Consider the following 18,274-nt stretch of genomic DNA (forward strand, 5'->3'; position numbering starts at 1 on the left):
TAAAGAGAGACAATCCCCGCCCACACTGGGCTTGCAATCCGGAAGGGTGAAGACAGTTTCAAGAGCACGGGCTTGGGAATCAGAGGTTATGGGTTCTAATTCCAATTTTGCCACTTGTCTGCTGTGTGGCCTTGGGCAGGTCGCTTAACTTCTCTGTGCCTCAGTTACCTCATCTGTAAAATGGGGATTGCGACTGCGAGCCCCACGTGGGACAATCTGATTACCTTGTATTTACCCCAGCGCTTAGAACAGTGCTTGGCACATAATACGCGCTTAACAAATACCATAATAATAAAACACATCCAGCCTGATTCAAGTGATACAAGAGATCATTAGTTCTACAGTAGATGTACGTTTTACATAAATGAATTTGCAGAGTCATCTGTCGAAACCTGTCTGCCCCCCAGAAATGGAACTAGTGATGATCATACGTGGTTGCACTCTTTTGGAAGTTTTGTGGGTCTTGAACCTCCAGTGAACACTTGGGCCACTGTAGTTATTCCAATTGTCCTTTTAGTTATTCCAATTGTCCTTTTAGACTGTGAGCCCACTGTTGGGTAGGGACTGTCTCTATATGTTGCCAAATTGTACTTCCCAAGTGCTTAGTACAGTGCTGTGCACACAGTAAGCGCTCAATAAATACGATTGATGAATTGTCCTAACATCGCAGGAGCTCTGAAAGCAAAAATATGAGGGGCGTAGCTGCTGATTAAAACATATACCAGCATCCTGCAAACAGGAACCGTCCCAGGGGTAGGAAAGTGCAAGTAGGATGAGCCTCTTTTACAAAGTGGGAAGTAGAAGACATCCTTGCTAGAATGATGAACTATGGGATACTCTATTACTGCCAGAAAATATCATTTAACGTAGAGCAACCTCCAACTTGGAAAAGTGATTATTCTGCCAACCTCCCCTTCAGTGAAGTATTAGAATTTTTAAAAATTGTGTATCTGGAAGAAATACCAGTAGACAGAGGAAATGCAGCTTTTGCCAGGAATCCCTGAAAAAGGTCATATGAGAAGTAAGCAGCACGAAGAGGAGGTTTCAGAATACTTGCTGAATAGTGGAAAAGAGCTCCATTAAAGAAGCACATGATTCTCAGAGTAAATAGGAGGGATAAAGTTGATTTAAGTACTTGCAAGTGAGATTCCCAGGTTTATATATCTGGTCCTGATCTCTCCTTCTCAGCAGTCACACATTTCCCGCTGACTTCAAGACATCTCTACTTGGATGTCCTGCTGCCACCTCAAACTTAATATGTCCAAAACGGCACTCCCCATCTTCCCACCCAAACCCTGCCCACCTTCTGAGTTTCCCACCACTGTAGACAACATCCTCCTTGTTTCACTGACCTGTAGCCTTGGCATCATCCTTGATTCATCTCTCTCATTCAACCCGCATTCTCAAACTGTCCAAAAATCCTGTCAGTTCTACCTTCACAACTGCTCTAGAATCTGCCTTTCCTCTTCTCCGTCCAGACTGCTGCCGTGCTGTGTGACTTTGGGCAAGTGACTCAGCTTTTCTGGGCCTCAGTTACCTCATCTGGAAAATGGGGATGAGGACTGTGAGCCCCCCGTGGGACAACCTGATCACCTTGTAACCTCCCCAGCGCTTAGAACAGTGCTTTGCACATAGTAAGCGCTTAACAAATGCCATCATCATCATCATCATCATTACCAGCCATCTCGCTGACCTCCTTGCCTCCTGTCTCTTCCCCACTCCCGTCCATACCTCACTCTGCTGCCCATTTTTCTAAAATGCAGTCCACATCTCCCCACTCTTCAGAAGCCTCCAGTGGTTGCCCATTTGCCTCCACATCAAACAGTAACTCCTTACCATCAACTTTAAGGCGCCCAATCAGCTCTCCCTGCCCTATTTTACCTCACTAATTTAGTACAACCGTCTGCACATTTGCTCTCTAATTCCAGCCACCTCACTGTTCCTCAGTCTCATCTGTATCACCACCAAACCCTTGTCTGTGTCCTCCCTCTGGCTTGGAACTCCCTCTCCCTCCAAGTCTGACAGATCACCATTCTCCCCATCTTCGGAGTTCCACTAAAGTCACACTCTCTTCAAAAGTCTTTCCCTCACTAAACCATCATTTCCCACATTCGCCTCTGCACTTCAAAGTGTGCCCCTTAAGCACCTGATATTCACTCCATGCACAGCCCCAAAGCGCTCTCGTTCATATCTAGTTCATTCATTCATTCAGTCGTATTTATTGAGCGCTTACTGTGTGCAGAGCACTGTACTCAGCACTTGGGAAGTACAAGTTGGCAACATATAGAGACGGTCCCTACCCAGCAGCGGGCTCACAGTCTAGTTCCTGTCTGTAATATATTTGAATGTCTGCCTCTCCTTCTATTCACTGTAAGCTTCTTGTGTGTAGGGATCAATCAATCAATTGTATTTATTGAGCGCTTACTGTGTGCAGAGCACTGTACTAAGTGCTGGGGAATTGCAAGTTGGCAACATATAGGGATCATGTTCACCAGCTCTGTTGTGTTGTACCCTCCTAAGCACCAAGCTCAGTGCTCAGCATAAAGTAAGCCCTCAATAAATATCGATTGATGATGTTCAATAGATTTGTTCTAAGGTTTACTCAGCTAGCTCATACATAAAAATAAATATATGTTAAGGTCAAACATGCACAGAAGTAAGCATTCACGTACACATTTAGAATCTCCTTTTTGTCTACTGACCTGCCCAACCATAGCAAAGGCTTTAAGGCACTCAGTTAATATGCTGTCCCTCTATTGTTCTATCTTCTTTTGCTCACATGCTCTCTCTTTCTCTCTCTCTCTCTCTCAATCCACTCTCTTCTTTCACAACACCTCAGCTTATAGTCTCAGTTCCTCTCCAGGCAACCTACTCAATCTCATCTGTCCCACTGCCGAATTCTTGCTCCCTCCCTCCCCCTTCCCATTCTACAGAGCACAGCTCTCCCCATCTTCAGATCCCTTCTGAAATCACATCTCCTCCTGGAAGCCTTCTCCAATCAGTTTGCAATCTCTCTAGTTTATATCCCATCAACTAACACCTCAGCTTTTCTGCCCTACTTCAGTCCTTGTGGACTTACAACCTCCTGTAAATATATTAAATATCCACCAACTCATGTACATATCCCTTTTTCCTGCCTCCTATCTGTAAATCATTTTCCTATCTCTCTCCCCTACTAGATTGTAAACTACTTGAGGGTAGGAATAATAATAATAATTAGTAATTCTGGTATAATTGTATTAAGTGCACTCTTCTAAACTCTAGGGTTCACAGTCTAATTGGGAGGGAGAGCAGATTTTGAGTCCCCTGTTTGACTGAGGAGGAAACTGAGGCAAAGATAACTTAAGTGACTGGCCCAAGGTTACCCAGCAGGTAAGTGGTGGAACCAGAATTAGGCCACGCTCCTTCCAATCTTGTTTCCTCTCTGTTATGCTCTCCCAAGCACTTAGTAGAGTGCTTTGTAGGTGCTCAGTAAATCATTCTAGACCGTGAGCCCGCTGTTGGGTAGAGACCGTCCCTATATGTTGCCAACTTGTACTTCCCAAGCTCTTAATACAGTGCTGTGCACACAGTAAGCACTCAATAAATACGATTGAATGAATGAATGAATATTGATTAATTGCCGGGGAAGGAGTAGCTCAAAGGCCCCATTTTCCCCATCCACACTGCTGGTGACGGTGCTCCATTTTAAGGCCTGTGACGGTCAGCCATCCTGCTGGGAAACACTTTGCCGTTAGAAAGTGTGGTGGATCAGAATTGGTGGATCCAATTCCGACTCAAGAGCAGCAAGGCCATGAGAGCCTTGACGGTAGTAAAGCTAGATGTTGCCGACCTTCCCAGGCCGTCATTCAGCCCCTGAGGATTGGAGAGGGAGAGGGAGCCAGGCTCCTGGTGACCTCGTTCATTGTCTTTGCAGCCTTCAGGCTGTCATTGGCCTCTGGGCCAGCATCCCAGGAAAACCATCATCCTTGTCTTCAGCTGTCACTGGAGCATGGAGGGCCAGTTGTTTTTGTTTCTGATATAGGGGAAAATTGGGGAGGGGAAGAAGTAAGCTTCATCAGGCTGCTCAATTTTTAGAAAAAACTAAGTAGGGACTTGGAAAGAACTTCAGAATCACCTGGCAGTAATGGGACAATCAATCAATCAGTCATATTTATTGAGCGCTTATTGTGTGCAGAGCACTGTACTAAGCGCTTGGGAAGTACAAGTTGGCAACATATAGAACAGTCCCTACCCAACAGTGGGCTCACAGTCTAAAAGGGGGAGACAGAGAACGAAACCAAACATACTAACAAAATAAAATAAATAGAATAGATATGTACGAGTAAAATAAATAAATAAATAAATAAATAGTGTAATAAATATGTACAAACATATATACATATATACAGGTGATGTGGGGAAGGGAAGGAGGTAAGATGGGGGGGATGGAGAGGGGAACAAGGGGGAGAGGAAGGAAGGGCTCAAAGCTACCTAAAGGGGCAAATATCAGTTGGCTGAAGTGAAGGATATACAGAGATTCTTGTCCACTCTCTGCAAATTCAAGGGGTACTAAATTAGTCTGGCAAAACAACTGCTCCTTGCTTTTCACTAGGGTTGAGTCCTGAAGTGTAAAGTGAAACCATGACTTGCATTGTGTTCAGGCCTCCAACGCACACCGATACCATTTTTTCTTTGGCCTCCTGCCTTTTAGCGACACTCTAATCATAAAACACTGGGCAATCTTTTGGGTTGTTAGCATCCATTTCATACTTGCAAGTATGATAGAAGGCCAGCCCATCTGTTAGTAACCCAGAGTGTTACCAGAGAAAACAGGCAGGGTTTAAAAAGGGGCATTGGTACACAAAGCAGCGGTAGACTCATGCAGCTGCTCAGCACACCTTCCCTTCCCTCCCCAGTCTTCCTTCATTTATTGCATTTTTTCCACATTCTTTTTCTTTCCTGCAAATCACATATCATGCCTCTTGAACTTTGCCAGGGAATTGGTGTAAAAAAAGGGCAACAGGTAGATATGTAATTTTCAAATGTCTCAGCATGCAAAAGTTTGCCATTTTACCCTTCCCCAGGAAGGAATGTGTAAAATAAATGAAATCAGCGGTTTTTTGAACTGGGGAAACCTGTGATGAATGATTATTTGTCCTAGGTGAGGGACTGCAAACAAGACGGTTCTAAATTGCCCATTTTGGGCTTGGGAAAGTGGATAAGGAATGGTACCTTTTTTTTTTTTTGATGTGCTGCTTGGCTGGATTTGGCAGGAATTAGAATACCAATCTCACACTAGTGCTTAAATTAAATTACAACAGGTTGGTGGGTACAGCTCTTCTCAGCTCTTGCAGGGTGTGGTCACCATTGGCCACTCTCTGGAGGAGGGGAATTGCAAGAGTCAATCTGCAAGTGCTAAGCCCCCACAGGACACCGAGTTTTTTGTTTCTTCTCTGGTCACTTTTCTCAGTAGAAGCCATCAGCCCTTCTGCTTTTGAAAAGAGAAGTTTACCTATGAGACTGAGGCATGCAGTAAATTACTTTTGTGTTTAATTGTCAGAGTTCTCAGGGGCATCTCATGATTTGGAGATTTTTCAGAGAAAGGGTAAATGGTTCTTCTTAGTGGTTTAGGTATGAAACCAAGGGATAGCCGACTTCTGTTTTTTTAAAAAATGGCATTTTTTAAACACTTATTAAGGCCAGGCACTCTACTAAGTGCTGGGCTAGAAAAAAACTAATCTGGTTGGACACAGTCCGTGTCCCACATGGGGCTTAGAGTCTTAATCCCCTTTTTACAGATGAGGAAACTGAGGCACAGAGAAGTTAAGTGAGGTCTCACAGCAGACAAGTGGCAGAGCCGGGTTTAGAACATAGGTCCTTTTGAATCCCAGACCTGTGGTCTATCCACTTTGCCGTGCTTCTTCTCTACTACTTCATGAAGTCCCTTCCTACTCTGGGATTCTGTTACATCCATCTCCCTCCCAAACAAGTGTTATAACTCTGCATCTCAGCGGCGTCCCTCATATTTGACTCAAGTTGTCTCAGGATATCTTGAAATGCAGTTCCAGAAGATTTTGTGGAAACTGGGTTAAGGAGAATGAATACCTAAATTGACTCTGAGCTGGGCAGAGAGCCTCATATTTGGACTTTCCCAGTTAGGGCTGTTGAGAAGGTCAGGTATGTTGAGTTCCTTAGAGAAAAGTCTTATAAATATCAGGTAGCTGTCAGCATTAGACACAGTGTAGCCTAGGAGAAAGAGCACGGGCCTGGGAATCAGGAGATCTTGATTCTAATCCTGGTTCAGCCACTCGCTTCCTGTGTGACCTTGGCCAAGTCACTGAATATCTCGGTGCCTCCGTTTCCACATCTGGAAAATGGGGGATAAAATGCCTGTTCTCCCTCCTGCCGACACTGTGAGCCCTATGTGGAACAGGGACTTTGTCTCTGACTTGATTATCTTGCATCTGTCATAGCGCTTAAAATGGTAGTTGCCAAAGAGAAGCAGCGTGGCTCAGTGGAAGGAGCCCGGGCTTTGGAGTCAGAGATCATGGGTTCAAATTCCAGCTCTGCCAATTGTCAGCTGTGTGACTTTGGGCAAGTCACTTAACTTCTCTGGGCCTCAGTTCCCTCATCTGTAAAATGGGGATTAAGCCTGTGAGCCCCCCGTGGGACAACCTGATCACCTTGTATCCCTCCAGCGCTTAGAACAGTGCTTTGCACATAGTAAGTGCTAAACAAATACCGTCATTATTATTATTATTAAATAGTAAACACTTTACAAATACCATAGTTATCACTATGGGTTGTCCCTAATACCCACCTCTGTAGTTGCTATATCTTAGAACAGTGCTTTGCACATAGTAAGTGCTTCACAAATACCATCATTATTATTATTATCTGAAGAGATAAGAAACCTAGAAGGTTGTTTTCAACTTTAATACGTGATTCTAAGGGTTCTGAGTTGGTACATCTGTCATTTTGTACTTTCCTGCTGCCCTCAGGCACCTAATAACCTACGGGTCTCCTTTGTTGATTAATCATCCGAATTCTCCTTTGAATGTGGAAAAAACACTTGTCCCTAGTAATTTCAGTGACAAACGGTAGCTTTGTTACCCTGCTAGAGAAGAATCTCAAGGGAAAGGAAGGATTCACCTAGCCCCCTCCCACCTCACCTCGCTACTCTTCTGCTATAACCCAGCCCACATACTTCACTCCTCTTACGCTACCCTTCTCACTGTATCTCGATTTCATCTGCAGCGTGGCTCGGTGGAAAGAGCACGGGCTTTGGAGTCAGAGGTCATGGGTTCGAATCTGCCGTGTGACCTTGGGCAAGTCACTTCACTTCTCGGAGCCTCGGTTCCCTCATCTGTAAAATGGGGATGAAGACTGTGAGCCCCACGTGGGACCACCTGATCACCTTGTATCCCCCCAGCGCTTAGAACAGTGCTTTGCCCATAGTAAGCGCTTAACAAATGCCATTATTATTATTATTATTGTCTATCTTGCAGCCGACCTCTCGCCCACATCCTGTCCCTGGCCGGGAACACCCTCCCTCTTCATATTTGACAGACAATTACTTCAAAGCCTTATTGAAGGCACATCTATCTTATTAATTTATATTAATGTCTATCTCCCCTTCTAGACTGTAAGTTCACTGTGGTCAGGGAATGTGTCCGTTTATTGTCATATTGTACTCTCCCAAGCACTTAGTACAGTGCTCTGCTTGCAGTAAGTGCTCAGTAAGTATGATGACTGACTGCCTGGAGACGGTTTCATTACCTTAGAATTGTTGGAAGCTGGACGTCTGAGAAACAACGTGGCTCAGTGGAAAGAGCCCGGGCTTTGGAGTCAGAGGTCATGGGTTCTAATCCCGGCTCCGCCAAGTGTCAGCTGTGTGACTTTGGGCAAGTCACTTCACTTCTCTGGGCCTCAGTTCCCTCATCTGTGAAATGGGGATTAAGACTGTGAGCCCCCCATGGGACAACCATCATCATCATCATCATCAATCGTAGTTATTGAGGGCTTACTATGTGCAGAGCACTGTACTAAGCTCTTGGGAAGTACAAATTGGCAACATATAGAGACAGTCCCTACCCAACAGTGGGCTCACAGTCTAAAAGGGGGAGACAGAGAACAAAACCAAACATACTAACAAAATAAAATAAATAGAATAGATATGTACAAGTAGAATAAATAAATAGAGTAATAAATATGTACAAACATATATACATATATACAGGTGCTGTGGGGAAGGAAAGGAGGTAAGATGGGGGGATGGAGAGGGGGACGAGGGGGAGAGGAAGGAAGGGGCTCAGTCTGGGAAGGCCAGATCACTTTGTAACCTCCCTAGCGCTTAGAACAGTGCTTTGCACATAGTAAGCGCTTAATAAATGCCATCGTCATCATCATACCCTCCTCGGAGACTTCATCCCTGGGCCGTGCTGGAGCAACGTAGCCTCTTTCAGGACTGCTTTGCTTGTTTGGTAAGGGAAGGAGATAACAATCCCACTTCTTCGTCCTCATACAAGATCCTACAAAACTGACTAAACTAATGCGAGTCCGTGCCAACTCACCCTTTGACTTGGCATGTGTTTTGTGGTTCTGTCAGTGTTTGGATGTGAAAATTTGGTAAGTTTGGGTATGTTGGTCACTCCTTTCCCAGGGTCATCTGTCCAGATGCAGGTGGAATTGGACTATGTGTCCTATAAAGGTGTATTTGCATGTTTGGTCCTACTTCCCTCCAAAATAAAGCGTGTTGCATAAGTAAACCAAAAATTATCGCTAGATTGTAGTTAGCTAAATTAAAGCAAATTTAGCAATCATCCGAGCAGGACCTAAAAGGAATCAGGTTGAAGACTTGAGAGAAATGAAAGAATCTGGGTTTGTGGCAGGCAGGCTCTGTGTGTGATTTAGACCACAGGTTTCTGGGTGGACTTTTAATTAGCTGAATTCGAGACTGATAGAAAGTGAGAAGTATTTTCAACAAAGATCCTAACCAGAATCACTCAGAAGACAGAAATGAGTGAAACGTTTATGGTGACTAGTCAATCAGTCGATGGTATTTATTGGGTCCTTGCTTTAACCCTGGTAGATTGCTGCATAAATTTCTTGGGTAAAGGGAATTCAGATTCACATCTAAAATTTATTGGACTAACCGCAATATTGTTTACCTCTACTGCAGATGCGGGCAAAAAGACAGGGTCATTGCTCTCTGGATGCTTACAAAACTGTCGCTCTCTTCAGAATTTAAATTTAGCTAGGTTTAGAGAAGCAGTGTGTCCTACCAGTCACTTAAGTCACTTAACTTCTCTGTGCCTCAGTTACCTCATCTGTAAAATGGGGATTCAGTCTGTGAGCCCAGGTGGGACAACCTGATTATCTTGTATCTACCCCAGTGCTTGGCACATAGTAAATGCTTAACAAATACCATTATTATTATTATTATCATGTTTTCTGGCAACAGTCACTGACTGATGCATTCGCTATTGTCTGTCGTTTGGCTCTAAAACTGAACATAAGTAGAAGGCATGATCATTTTTTTTAATCCTGTGATTATGGTGTTATAACAGGGACTTTCAGCATGTAATCTAATGACATGGAGAACCCACGTTTTGGTATTTAGACTTGTTGCATTAAGAAGACATTTGGGGCCAGTAGAACAGTCTGCTCTGTAAGTTGATAAATTAGGAAGTTAGAGGAAAAAGTCAATTAAGAGCATTTAGTCTGCACCTATTGTGTGCAAAGCATAGTTCTAAGCGTTCTAGCAATGTGAAATCTGGGAGGCAAATACTAAAATAATCTACAGGTTGAAGGATGAAGGAGAAGTGGATCTCTATAGAGATGAGTGGGTACTTAAGTAACAGGATAAATTGATATGTACAGAATTGCTTTGGGTTGCATGTGAATGCATAAGTGTGTAGTTGGTGCTGCAGTGCTGAGGTGGTAGTTGTGGGGACATAGAAGCAGTGTGGCTCAGTGGAAAGAGCACGGGCTTTGGAGTCAGAGGTCAGGGGTTCAAATCCCAGCTCTGCCAATTGTCAGCTGTGTGACTTTGAGCAAGTCACTTCACTTCCGTACCTCAGTTCCCTCATCTGTAAAATGGGGATGAAGACTGTGAGCCCCCTGTGGGACAACCTGATCACCTTGTAACCTCCCCAGCACTTAGAACGGTGCTTTGCACATGGTAAGCGCTTAATAAATGCCATCGTTTTCATTATTATTATTATTATTATCTAGAGAGAAGAAAAATTAATCAGGGAAGGTCTCCTGGTGAAAATATTATTTCAGAAAGACTTTGAAAATGGGGAGAGCCTCGGTCTGGAAGATTTGAAGTGGAAGGGAGCTCCTAGAAGGAGAAGGAGTGGTGGCAGGAGGGATAGAAATGAGGAAAGTGAGTAGATTAGCTTTAAAGGAATGAAGAGTGTGAGCTGAGGTGTAGAGGGAAAAGAGAGAGGGTAAATAAGAAGGAGAGCTGATTGAATACCTAAAAGGCTGCGGTCAGGATTGTCTGCTTGATGTGGAGCGGAATGGGTACCACTGAAGGATTTTGAAAGGAGGGTAAATACGTGCAAAACAACGTTTTACAAAGCTGCTCTGGGCAGCAGAGTGAGGTATGGATTAGCATGTGGAGAGACAGGGAAACTAGTGAGTAGTAGTCAAGTTGGGATATGACAGATGCCTGGACCAAGATGGTGGTCGTTTAAATGGAAAGGAAGAGGCAGATCGTGGAAACGTGAAGGGCGGAAATGAAAGGATTTAGTGACAGACTGAGTTTGGGGGCCAAAAGAAAGGAAGAAGTCAAAAAAACCCGCCAATGTTGCAGGTTTCAGGCAAGAAGGATGATAGAGACATACAGCTGGTGTTTGAAAATTAAATGACAGAGGATTTGGGAGGGAAGATGTGTTTTTTGAATATTGAGTTTGACGTGGCAGCAGAGCATTCAGATTAAGATTTTGTGGAGAAGTTAGGGGAGAAAATATTAAATCAATTCCCATAATCAGTATTCATTAAGTACCTACTATGTGAAAGAATTAGTCTGTTTCAAAAACACATCAGAAGTAGAAACCACAGTCTCCACCCTCAAAGAGCTACATTTTCCCCAGCTCCCTTATGCGTAGTCATTAATCCGGCCTTAGTTGGCATTTTCCTTTATACTTAGTTGCCTTTTTTGCTATCAAAGCTTGATCCCATCTGACCTGTGAGAAAGGAGTAAGTTATTTACTGAGTAAGAGAACAGTATCTATTTCAGGCCTCCAGAGTTAAAATGAAGCCCGTGGTGCTTCCTCTGTCCAGAAAGTTTACTGCTGCTCAAAAGAGACATGAGGTCTTACATTTCTTCGTTTCAAAATCTTATAACCGAAGTATACTGTTCAAAGACGCACAGGCAGCGTGGCAGGTGTTTTGTCATCTGTGCAGGATTGAAAAGGCATTTTCCCTCTCCACCTAATTGGACTTAATTGGCTATTTCTTTGGAGTGGGTTTGCCTGACAGTAAGTCCCTTCTGGGCTCTGCTTCTTTGCTACCCCACCGTAAGTGTCCAGAGCTCCCATATGTTGCCCGATGTTACCAGGAAGCAGGAAAGCTGCATCTCACATTGTTGTAGAGGTTCTTATTACTTTACGTCAATTTTTGTTTTTAATCTGACCAGAAACGTGTTACTCGCCAGATAAGTCTGTGTTCGTTCATGGTGAATCTAGGGCACAGAGTGGTTTAGTGGTTTCCCCAGGATCAAGCCAGAGTGAAAACTCACGCATGTTTTATTTTATTTTCAGACTAGCTATAATCAAAACTAATCATAACTGGCGAGGCCTTTAGGGATGCAGCAGGGAAAGGGAATTAAAAAGTAGGAGAATGAGATATTGAATATTGAGCTCATAAAATAAGAAAATTATTTTTTCCCTCTGCCTTCCTATCTCTCCCCCTATTATTTCTCTTCTATCTTAAATTTCTTATCTCCCCACACTCTCTGAAATTATTTAGGTGATATAACTCAGTTCTCACCAGATGCCTCTGCCCCAGTAAATCCTCTAGGTTCCCCAGTCCCCTTCTGACATCATCCAATCGTTTGCTATTCTAAGCCATTTTATTTCTCTCAGCAGGCAGCCCACCTGTGCCAGCATCTATTGACCCCAGTAATTCTCTCTTCTTTGTGTCTTCTCTCTGGGCAATGATAAGAACCTGAAGAAACAGATGGTTCTATGAATGGTAGTGAGTCCTTGGGAAAAATGAGGAGTAAACCTGATTGGATGAGCTGCTCTTTCCTGTTGGCCTGATAAGAGGAGTTGGGTTATGGTCTGAAGAGGATTATTGCAGAACTGTGATGACTTGATCAAATTAGTGGGGCCTTTTTTTAGGAAAGGGAGAGAATGTTGGTCTTCTAGACCGTGAGCCCGCTGTTGAGTAGGAACCGTCTCTATATGTTGCCAACTTGTACTTCCCAAGAGCTTAATACAGTGCTCTGCACACAGTAAGTGCTCAATAAATATGATTGAATGAATGAATGAATCTGGGGAAGATCATCCATAGAACGGACCTATGAAGAAGAGGCATACATGTATCCCTGCACCCTCACTTTCATGTTTCTTAAAGTAGATTATTGCTGAGTTGGTAACAAGCCAAACACTATTGCAGAAAGATGGAAATATGTTGATTTGATCAGTCAATCAATTAGTTGTCTTTATTGAGCGCCTCCCGTGTTCGGAACACTCTACTAACCATTGAAAGAGTACACCAGGAGCCAACGGCATGGTGGTTCCCTTCAAGGGGCTTATAATCAGAAGGGAAGAGAGACGGGCATACAAAACTTACAAATAGCAGAAGCAGGAAGAAAAACAAGGATATAATAATAGCACAATTCTGCTATGTGATTAATTGAGTGCACAATTGAATATACCTATAAGTAAGTACAGAGGGTGGGCGTGAACAGAAAAGTGCTAAGGGTGGCAGTTGGGTAGATGCAACTTGGGTTTTGAGAATTAATCAGGAAAGAAGTGGGATTGTAGGAGGACTTTGAAGATTGAAAAAGCTATGATTTGACAGGGGGACGAGGGAGGAAATTCCAGGGTGGGGCAGTGTGATATGAGCGGAGGGGTTGCTCAGAGGTGGGAGAGTCAAAGCAAGGTACAGTTAGAAGGTGAGTTTAGGTGGGTGGGGGAAGAAAGCCAAGATGAAAATGGTGAATGCTGTTGGAGGGCATTGAAGCCAGTGGTAACAAATTCTTACCTGAAGAGGACTTACTCCCTCCCTCTTACACTTTTCAGCCTTTGTGGGATATGTACTATGTCTGATTTGATTGTATTGTGTTTCCTGAGCACTTAGCACACTTCCGGGCACATAGTAAACACTGCCATCATTATTATCAGTGATAGTAATACTAATTATACTGAAACATGAAAATGGATAGCCATTGAAAGTTAATGAGGAGTGGAGAAACATGTGCCAAATGGCATTTTAGGAAGATGATTTGGGCAGCAGTATGCGGGATTGATTTAAGTGGGGAAAGGTTGGAGGCAGGGTGACCAAAGAGGGGGGCAGAAGAGTAGTTTGAGAACTTGAAAAATCGCAGCGGGCTAGTGGTTGTTTGGGGAGATAGGAGTGGGAAAACCTCCTGTCTTGGAGAAGCTGCGTGGCTCAGTTGGAAAAGAGCACGGGCTTTGGAGTCAGAAGTTGCGGGTTCTAATCTCGACTCTGCCAATTGTCAGCTGTGTGACTTTGGGCAAGTCACTTAGCTTCTCTATGCCTCAGATCTGTAAAATGGGGATGAAGACTGTGGGACAACCTGATCACCTTGTAACATCCCCAGTGCTTAGAACAGTGCTTTGCACATAGTAAGCACTTAATAAATGCTATTTTAAAAAACCTGAGAAATGCTACGGGGGAAAATAATCAGGATTCTAAAGTTGTTTGAATGTGAGCTGAAAGATATTGAGGAGTCTAGATTGACACGAAGGAGGTGGGCTTCTGGGACAGATTATATGGGGTGTCATCATCAGAGATGGGAAAGTTAAGAGGAGGGGGGGCTTCTGGAAGGAAGATAAGTTCAGTTTTAGACATGCTTGATGACCACAGCTTCTTTCCCTACTTTTCTCCCTCTCCAATTAAGATTTCTGGTTGGAATATGAAGGCAGGCCTGGTTTATTTTCTGAGGAAGAATCACTAGTAACCTAGGAGTTGGAGTGAGTAGGAGGTGCAATTCTTCATAGACAAAGACCCACTTGTAATTCTAGGGGGTTCGTGCTGTTTTCCATGAAGAATGCACCTGGTGTGACTAAAAATGCCCAGACTTCTGGGTTTGGGGTCCATTGGATCACGAGTCCCAAGACTATCTCCCCTTTGTCCTCATTTTTGATGCCGGATGGTATTTTGGAGAGGAGTGAGAAACCGTTCCACTGTCAACTGACGGCCTTACTACCCAAAGAGTTCCTAATCTTGACATATGGAAACTGTGAGGAAGAGGAGCTGGCCTGTATAGATCCCAGCATTTTACTAAACAGACATTGCAATCTTACCCTTTTTTAGTACCAAAGGCCATGAAACATGGCATTTTCATGAGCTAAAATGAGAACCCTGTCCTTATCCTTCCAGCTCCAATAGTGGTTTCTAATGAACAGTAGACTGTTTGTTATGTTTGCTGTTTGTTCAAGCTGCTGCAAGTGAAAGGCCCCGGGCAAAAAAATCAACAATTTTTCAGCTGGCACCCCCAGAAAATATGATCCTATTTGATCTTGTGCACAGATTTTTAGAGTCCAGTAAGCAGAACCCCATTATGTTCCCTATTTTGTTTCAGTTAAGTAATGTGTTGGAATTTTGGAGCCATGGTAGGTGAAAGAGGATCTTGTTAAATTTGTTATTGATGACTTGCAAAAATATGGATCAGTTCCCGAAAATTAGTTGTATTTTCTAAGCTGCAAAGCTCAGTCAACAGGCCATATCAACTTATGTCAATCAGTGGGCCACATCAAACCGAAAGTAGGAAGTTTACAAGAATAGAGATGTTTTTATTTCATTGTTATTTGGTCACAGAATATTTGACACATAGCAAGCATTCTTTCATCTATTCAAATGAAAACCTGTGGAACAGCCATGTACGAAGAAGCGACTTGGATCGAGGACTCTTCTGACTCCACTTTGCAAATAATTTCCAAAAATCCTTACAGAACTATAATTTGGAATGCAAAATGTACAGTGGCCCCACCACTTTCGCCATTGCCGTTCTGCTCTTCCTTCTATCTTCTACCACCTCCCTTATTATAGGCAAGGAGAGTGCAAAAACTACTTTTAGCAAATGCATTCACAGTTCCTTACACATTCAGTTTCTTATAAAAATCATACAGAGAAGGGAAAAGAAAGAAGAGGCAAAGAATATGATTTTTTTTTTTTTTGCAATGCAGCCCCAATTTCTTCAAGGTCCTGGGCATGTGGACTAGGGATCATTTCATAGCTGCTTTAATATTCTTTACTTTGCTCCCTCACTGGAGCCTTAGGGATTTAGAGCATGGGCTTGGGAGTCAGAAGTCGTGGGTTCTAATCCTGCCTCCGCCACTTGTCTGCTGTGTAACCTTGGGCAAGTCACTTAACTTCTCTGTGCCTCAGTTACTTCATCTGTAAAATGGGGGTTAAGACTTTGAGCTCCACCTGGGACAACCTGATTATCTTGTGTCTATGTCCCAGTGCTTAGAACAGTGCTCGGCACATAGTAAGCGCTTACCAAATGCCATTATTATAATTATTATTATTACTCTTTCATCATTTGGTCTTTTCTACATCTCTCTCAGCCCTGAAATTTACTGTGTCCCCTTGGCTCGTACTTTCACTTTTTCCAGACATCCAATCTCATTTGGGAGAAAATGTTCTCTGGTTATAAACCTGCCATAAGCTTAGGGCTAAGCAATAGGTTCCGATTTAGAAAAAACCTCTAGTTACCATGAACAGCAGCCTCCCGTAAATTTCGAAGGGCTGCTCTGAGCATGAGTCAAAAACCCAGCAGGCAAGCAGGCAGGTCTTATAGCTGGTATGTGGTGGTGACCTCAGCTAAATTGGAAGCGGTAAATGTTTTAGAGGCGTCCTCGTCAGTCGTCTTCCAGCTGCTCATGATCTGTAGTTGGCGGGGGCACCTGAGATCCCTCAGCAGTTTCCAGAAGTTGTTTCTGAACTTCAGCCCAACAAAGGCGTATAACACAGGATTGAGGCAGGCACGCAGGTAGGCTATGGCCTCTGTCACCACCAGGGCATATTGGAAGCTGGGATAAGTATAATACTCCCAGTGAGTTCTGGCAATGAGTTTCACAAGATTGTAGGGCAGCTGGGTCATAACGAACACAGCCACCACCAGGAAAATAATCTTCAGGGACTTGTGCTTCTGGAATCCTTTGGCATGAATCAGTGTCTTAATGATGACCGAGTAACAGACGATCATGGCTAGCAGAGGCAGGAAAAAGCCGATTGTCATTTGGGTGGCAAGAGCCACCAGAAAAACATGCCTGGAGTCTGAGCTATCGAATTCTTGACACACCTTCTTATCTTGATTGGAGACGGTGCTGTAAATGAACTGAGGGGCGGTAACCGCCAGAGAGATCAGCCACATGAAAATGCAGGTGGCCTTGCCCCAAGTCAATCTCTTGGACTGGTAGGCATGTGCCTTGGTAGCCTGGGCTACTGAGATGAACCGATCAATGGTGATGCAGGTGAGGAGCAGCATGGAGGTGTAGAGGTTTAAGGTGTACAGGCCCTTCACAACTTTGCACATGAACTCGCCAAAGATCCACTCGTGGACCGTGGTGTACGCCCAGAATGGCAGAGTGCAGAGAAACAGCAAGTCAGCCATTGGCAGGTTCACCAGAAACACATCGGTCAGGGTCTTCAGCTTCCCGTAGAAAATGTAGACGGCCAGTACCAAAGAATTCCCCACCAGCCCCAAGATAAACACCAGTGAGTACATACAGGGCACAAAGGTCTTGTTAAACTTCATGAAGTCACCATGGTCATTGGCGCTGCTGCTGTTGTCCTCACTGTCAAAAATGCTGTCGTCATAGTCACCCATTTTCTTTGACTTTAAGAATACCTGTAATTTTACAGCCATTAATTTCACTCATGGGCCTTGGAAGCATTTTCACCCCTGCCATCCCACTTCCCTCATTGTAAATCCAACTGGACACCATGAACTCCCTTCCCAATGGCTCCAAAAGGCAGAAATGATGATTAAAAGCCAGACTGGCTTATTACCCCCCTTGCCATTCAAGATTTAAAAGTCAGTGATTGGAATACATGCTCCTTAAGTTGCTATCCCCAAGTTTTCAAAATGATTAAGTCAAGGAAAGCTGCATAGATGAAACACTTAATGTCACAATGATTTCAACTGGTAATATTGCCACTGTTGATATTTCACAATGTCAGATGTTAGAGCCCAGTCCTGCAACCAAGAGAGCCAGGGCCGAAGAGGGGAAATCCATAACTTGATTGTCTCCTTCCTTCTCTCTTTTTCTCCCTCTCTCCTCTCTCTCGCCCTTCTCTCCCTCCCTCTCCTCTTCTTTTCCCACGTCTACTCCCCCACTATCATAGCTTATCTCTTTGTACCTTTAATTTCAAGGGGTATGAGATGGAGTTATTTGGAAGACAGTTTAGTAGTGCATGTGTAACTATTCTGAGTCATAGTGCATGTAGTAGGTTTCCCCCCGCTTTGAAAATTTAGCATAATTTTTGGTAATGCTTTGAAAAAAAGCTATCTGTAGGGGATGTTCTTGGAAAACAGTAAGGTTGAAAAACATCTGAGTTACTTCTGACTTTCAGTGCCCCTAGTTTTTTAGTAGGCTTTGGCCTGTGTGCTTCAGCTCGTTGTGGGCAGGAAATGTGTCTACCAACTCCCCAGGCACTTAACACAGTGCTCTGCGCACAGTAACCGCTCAGTAAATCCCACCGATGAAAATGATGATGTTGTTTTTCCACTCCTTGCACTTCTCAAGCAAGAGTGAACACTTAAACTCACCCAGTAAAATATCCCTCAAAGGCTTCATTCTCCCTCAGAAAGAAAATGAACTGTGGATTAGATTTTTCCCCATTTTTATGATTAGGATACTTGTTCAGGTTATGCACAGGAATGGAAGTTTGTGAAACACAAACAACAAAATCAAGTTCAGTGGTCAAGAATAGAGCAGCACATTTGAGATCGTGGCTGCTAATCTCAGTTCACCTGGATCTGTTTTTAGTTCAAACTAAATGGGACAGTTCATATTGTTGGCTTTTTTCTCTTTTCAACATGCAACTCCTCTTTTCTCTTGATCCTTAAACGACTTACCGG

At 43.6% G+C, this 18,274-nt stretch overlaps 2 protein-coding genes across 5 annotated transcripts in view; one reads left to right on the top strand and one right to left on the bottom strand.

Moving 5' to 3' along the window:
- FYCO1 (FYVE and coiled-coil domain autophagy adaptor 1) overlaps positions 1 to 18,274 on the top strand; it is a 120,580-nt gene that overhangs the window by 59,633 nt on the left and 42,673 nt on the right. The gene's annotated exons all lie outside the window — the stretch shown is intronic.
- Positions 15,663 to 17,020, bottom strand: CXCR6 (C-X-C motif chemokine receptor 6). Its single transcript, XM_038760005.1, has one exon. The coding sequence runs from the start codon at positions 17,018 to 17,020 to the stop codon at positions 15,983 to 15,985; it is 1,038 nt and encodes a 345-aa protein (XP_038615933.1). The 3' UTR covers positions 15,663 to 15,982.

The sequence above is a fragment of the Tachyglossus aculeatus genome, chromosome 2, assembly GCF_015852505.1.
Source record: "Tachyglossus aculeatus isolate mTacAcu1 chromosome 2, mTacAcu1.pri, whole genome shotgun sequence".
NCBI lineage: Eukaryota > Metazoa > Chordata > Mammalia > Monotremata > Tachyglossidae > Tachyglossus > Tachyglossus aculeatus.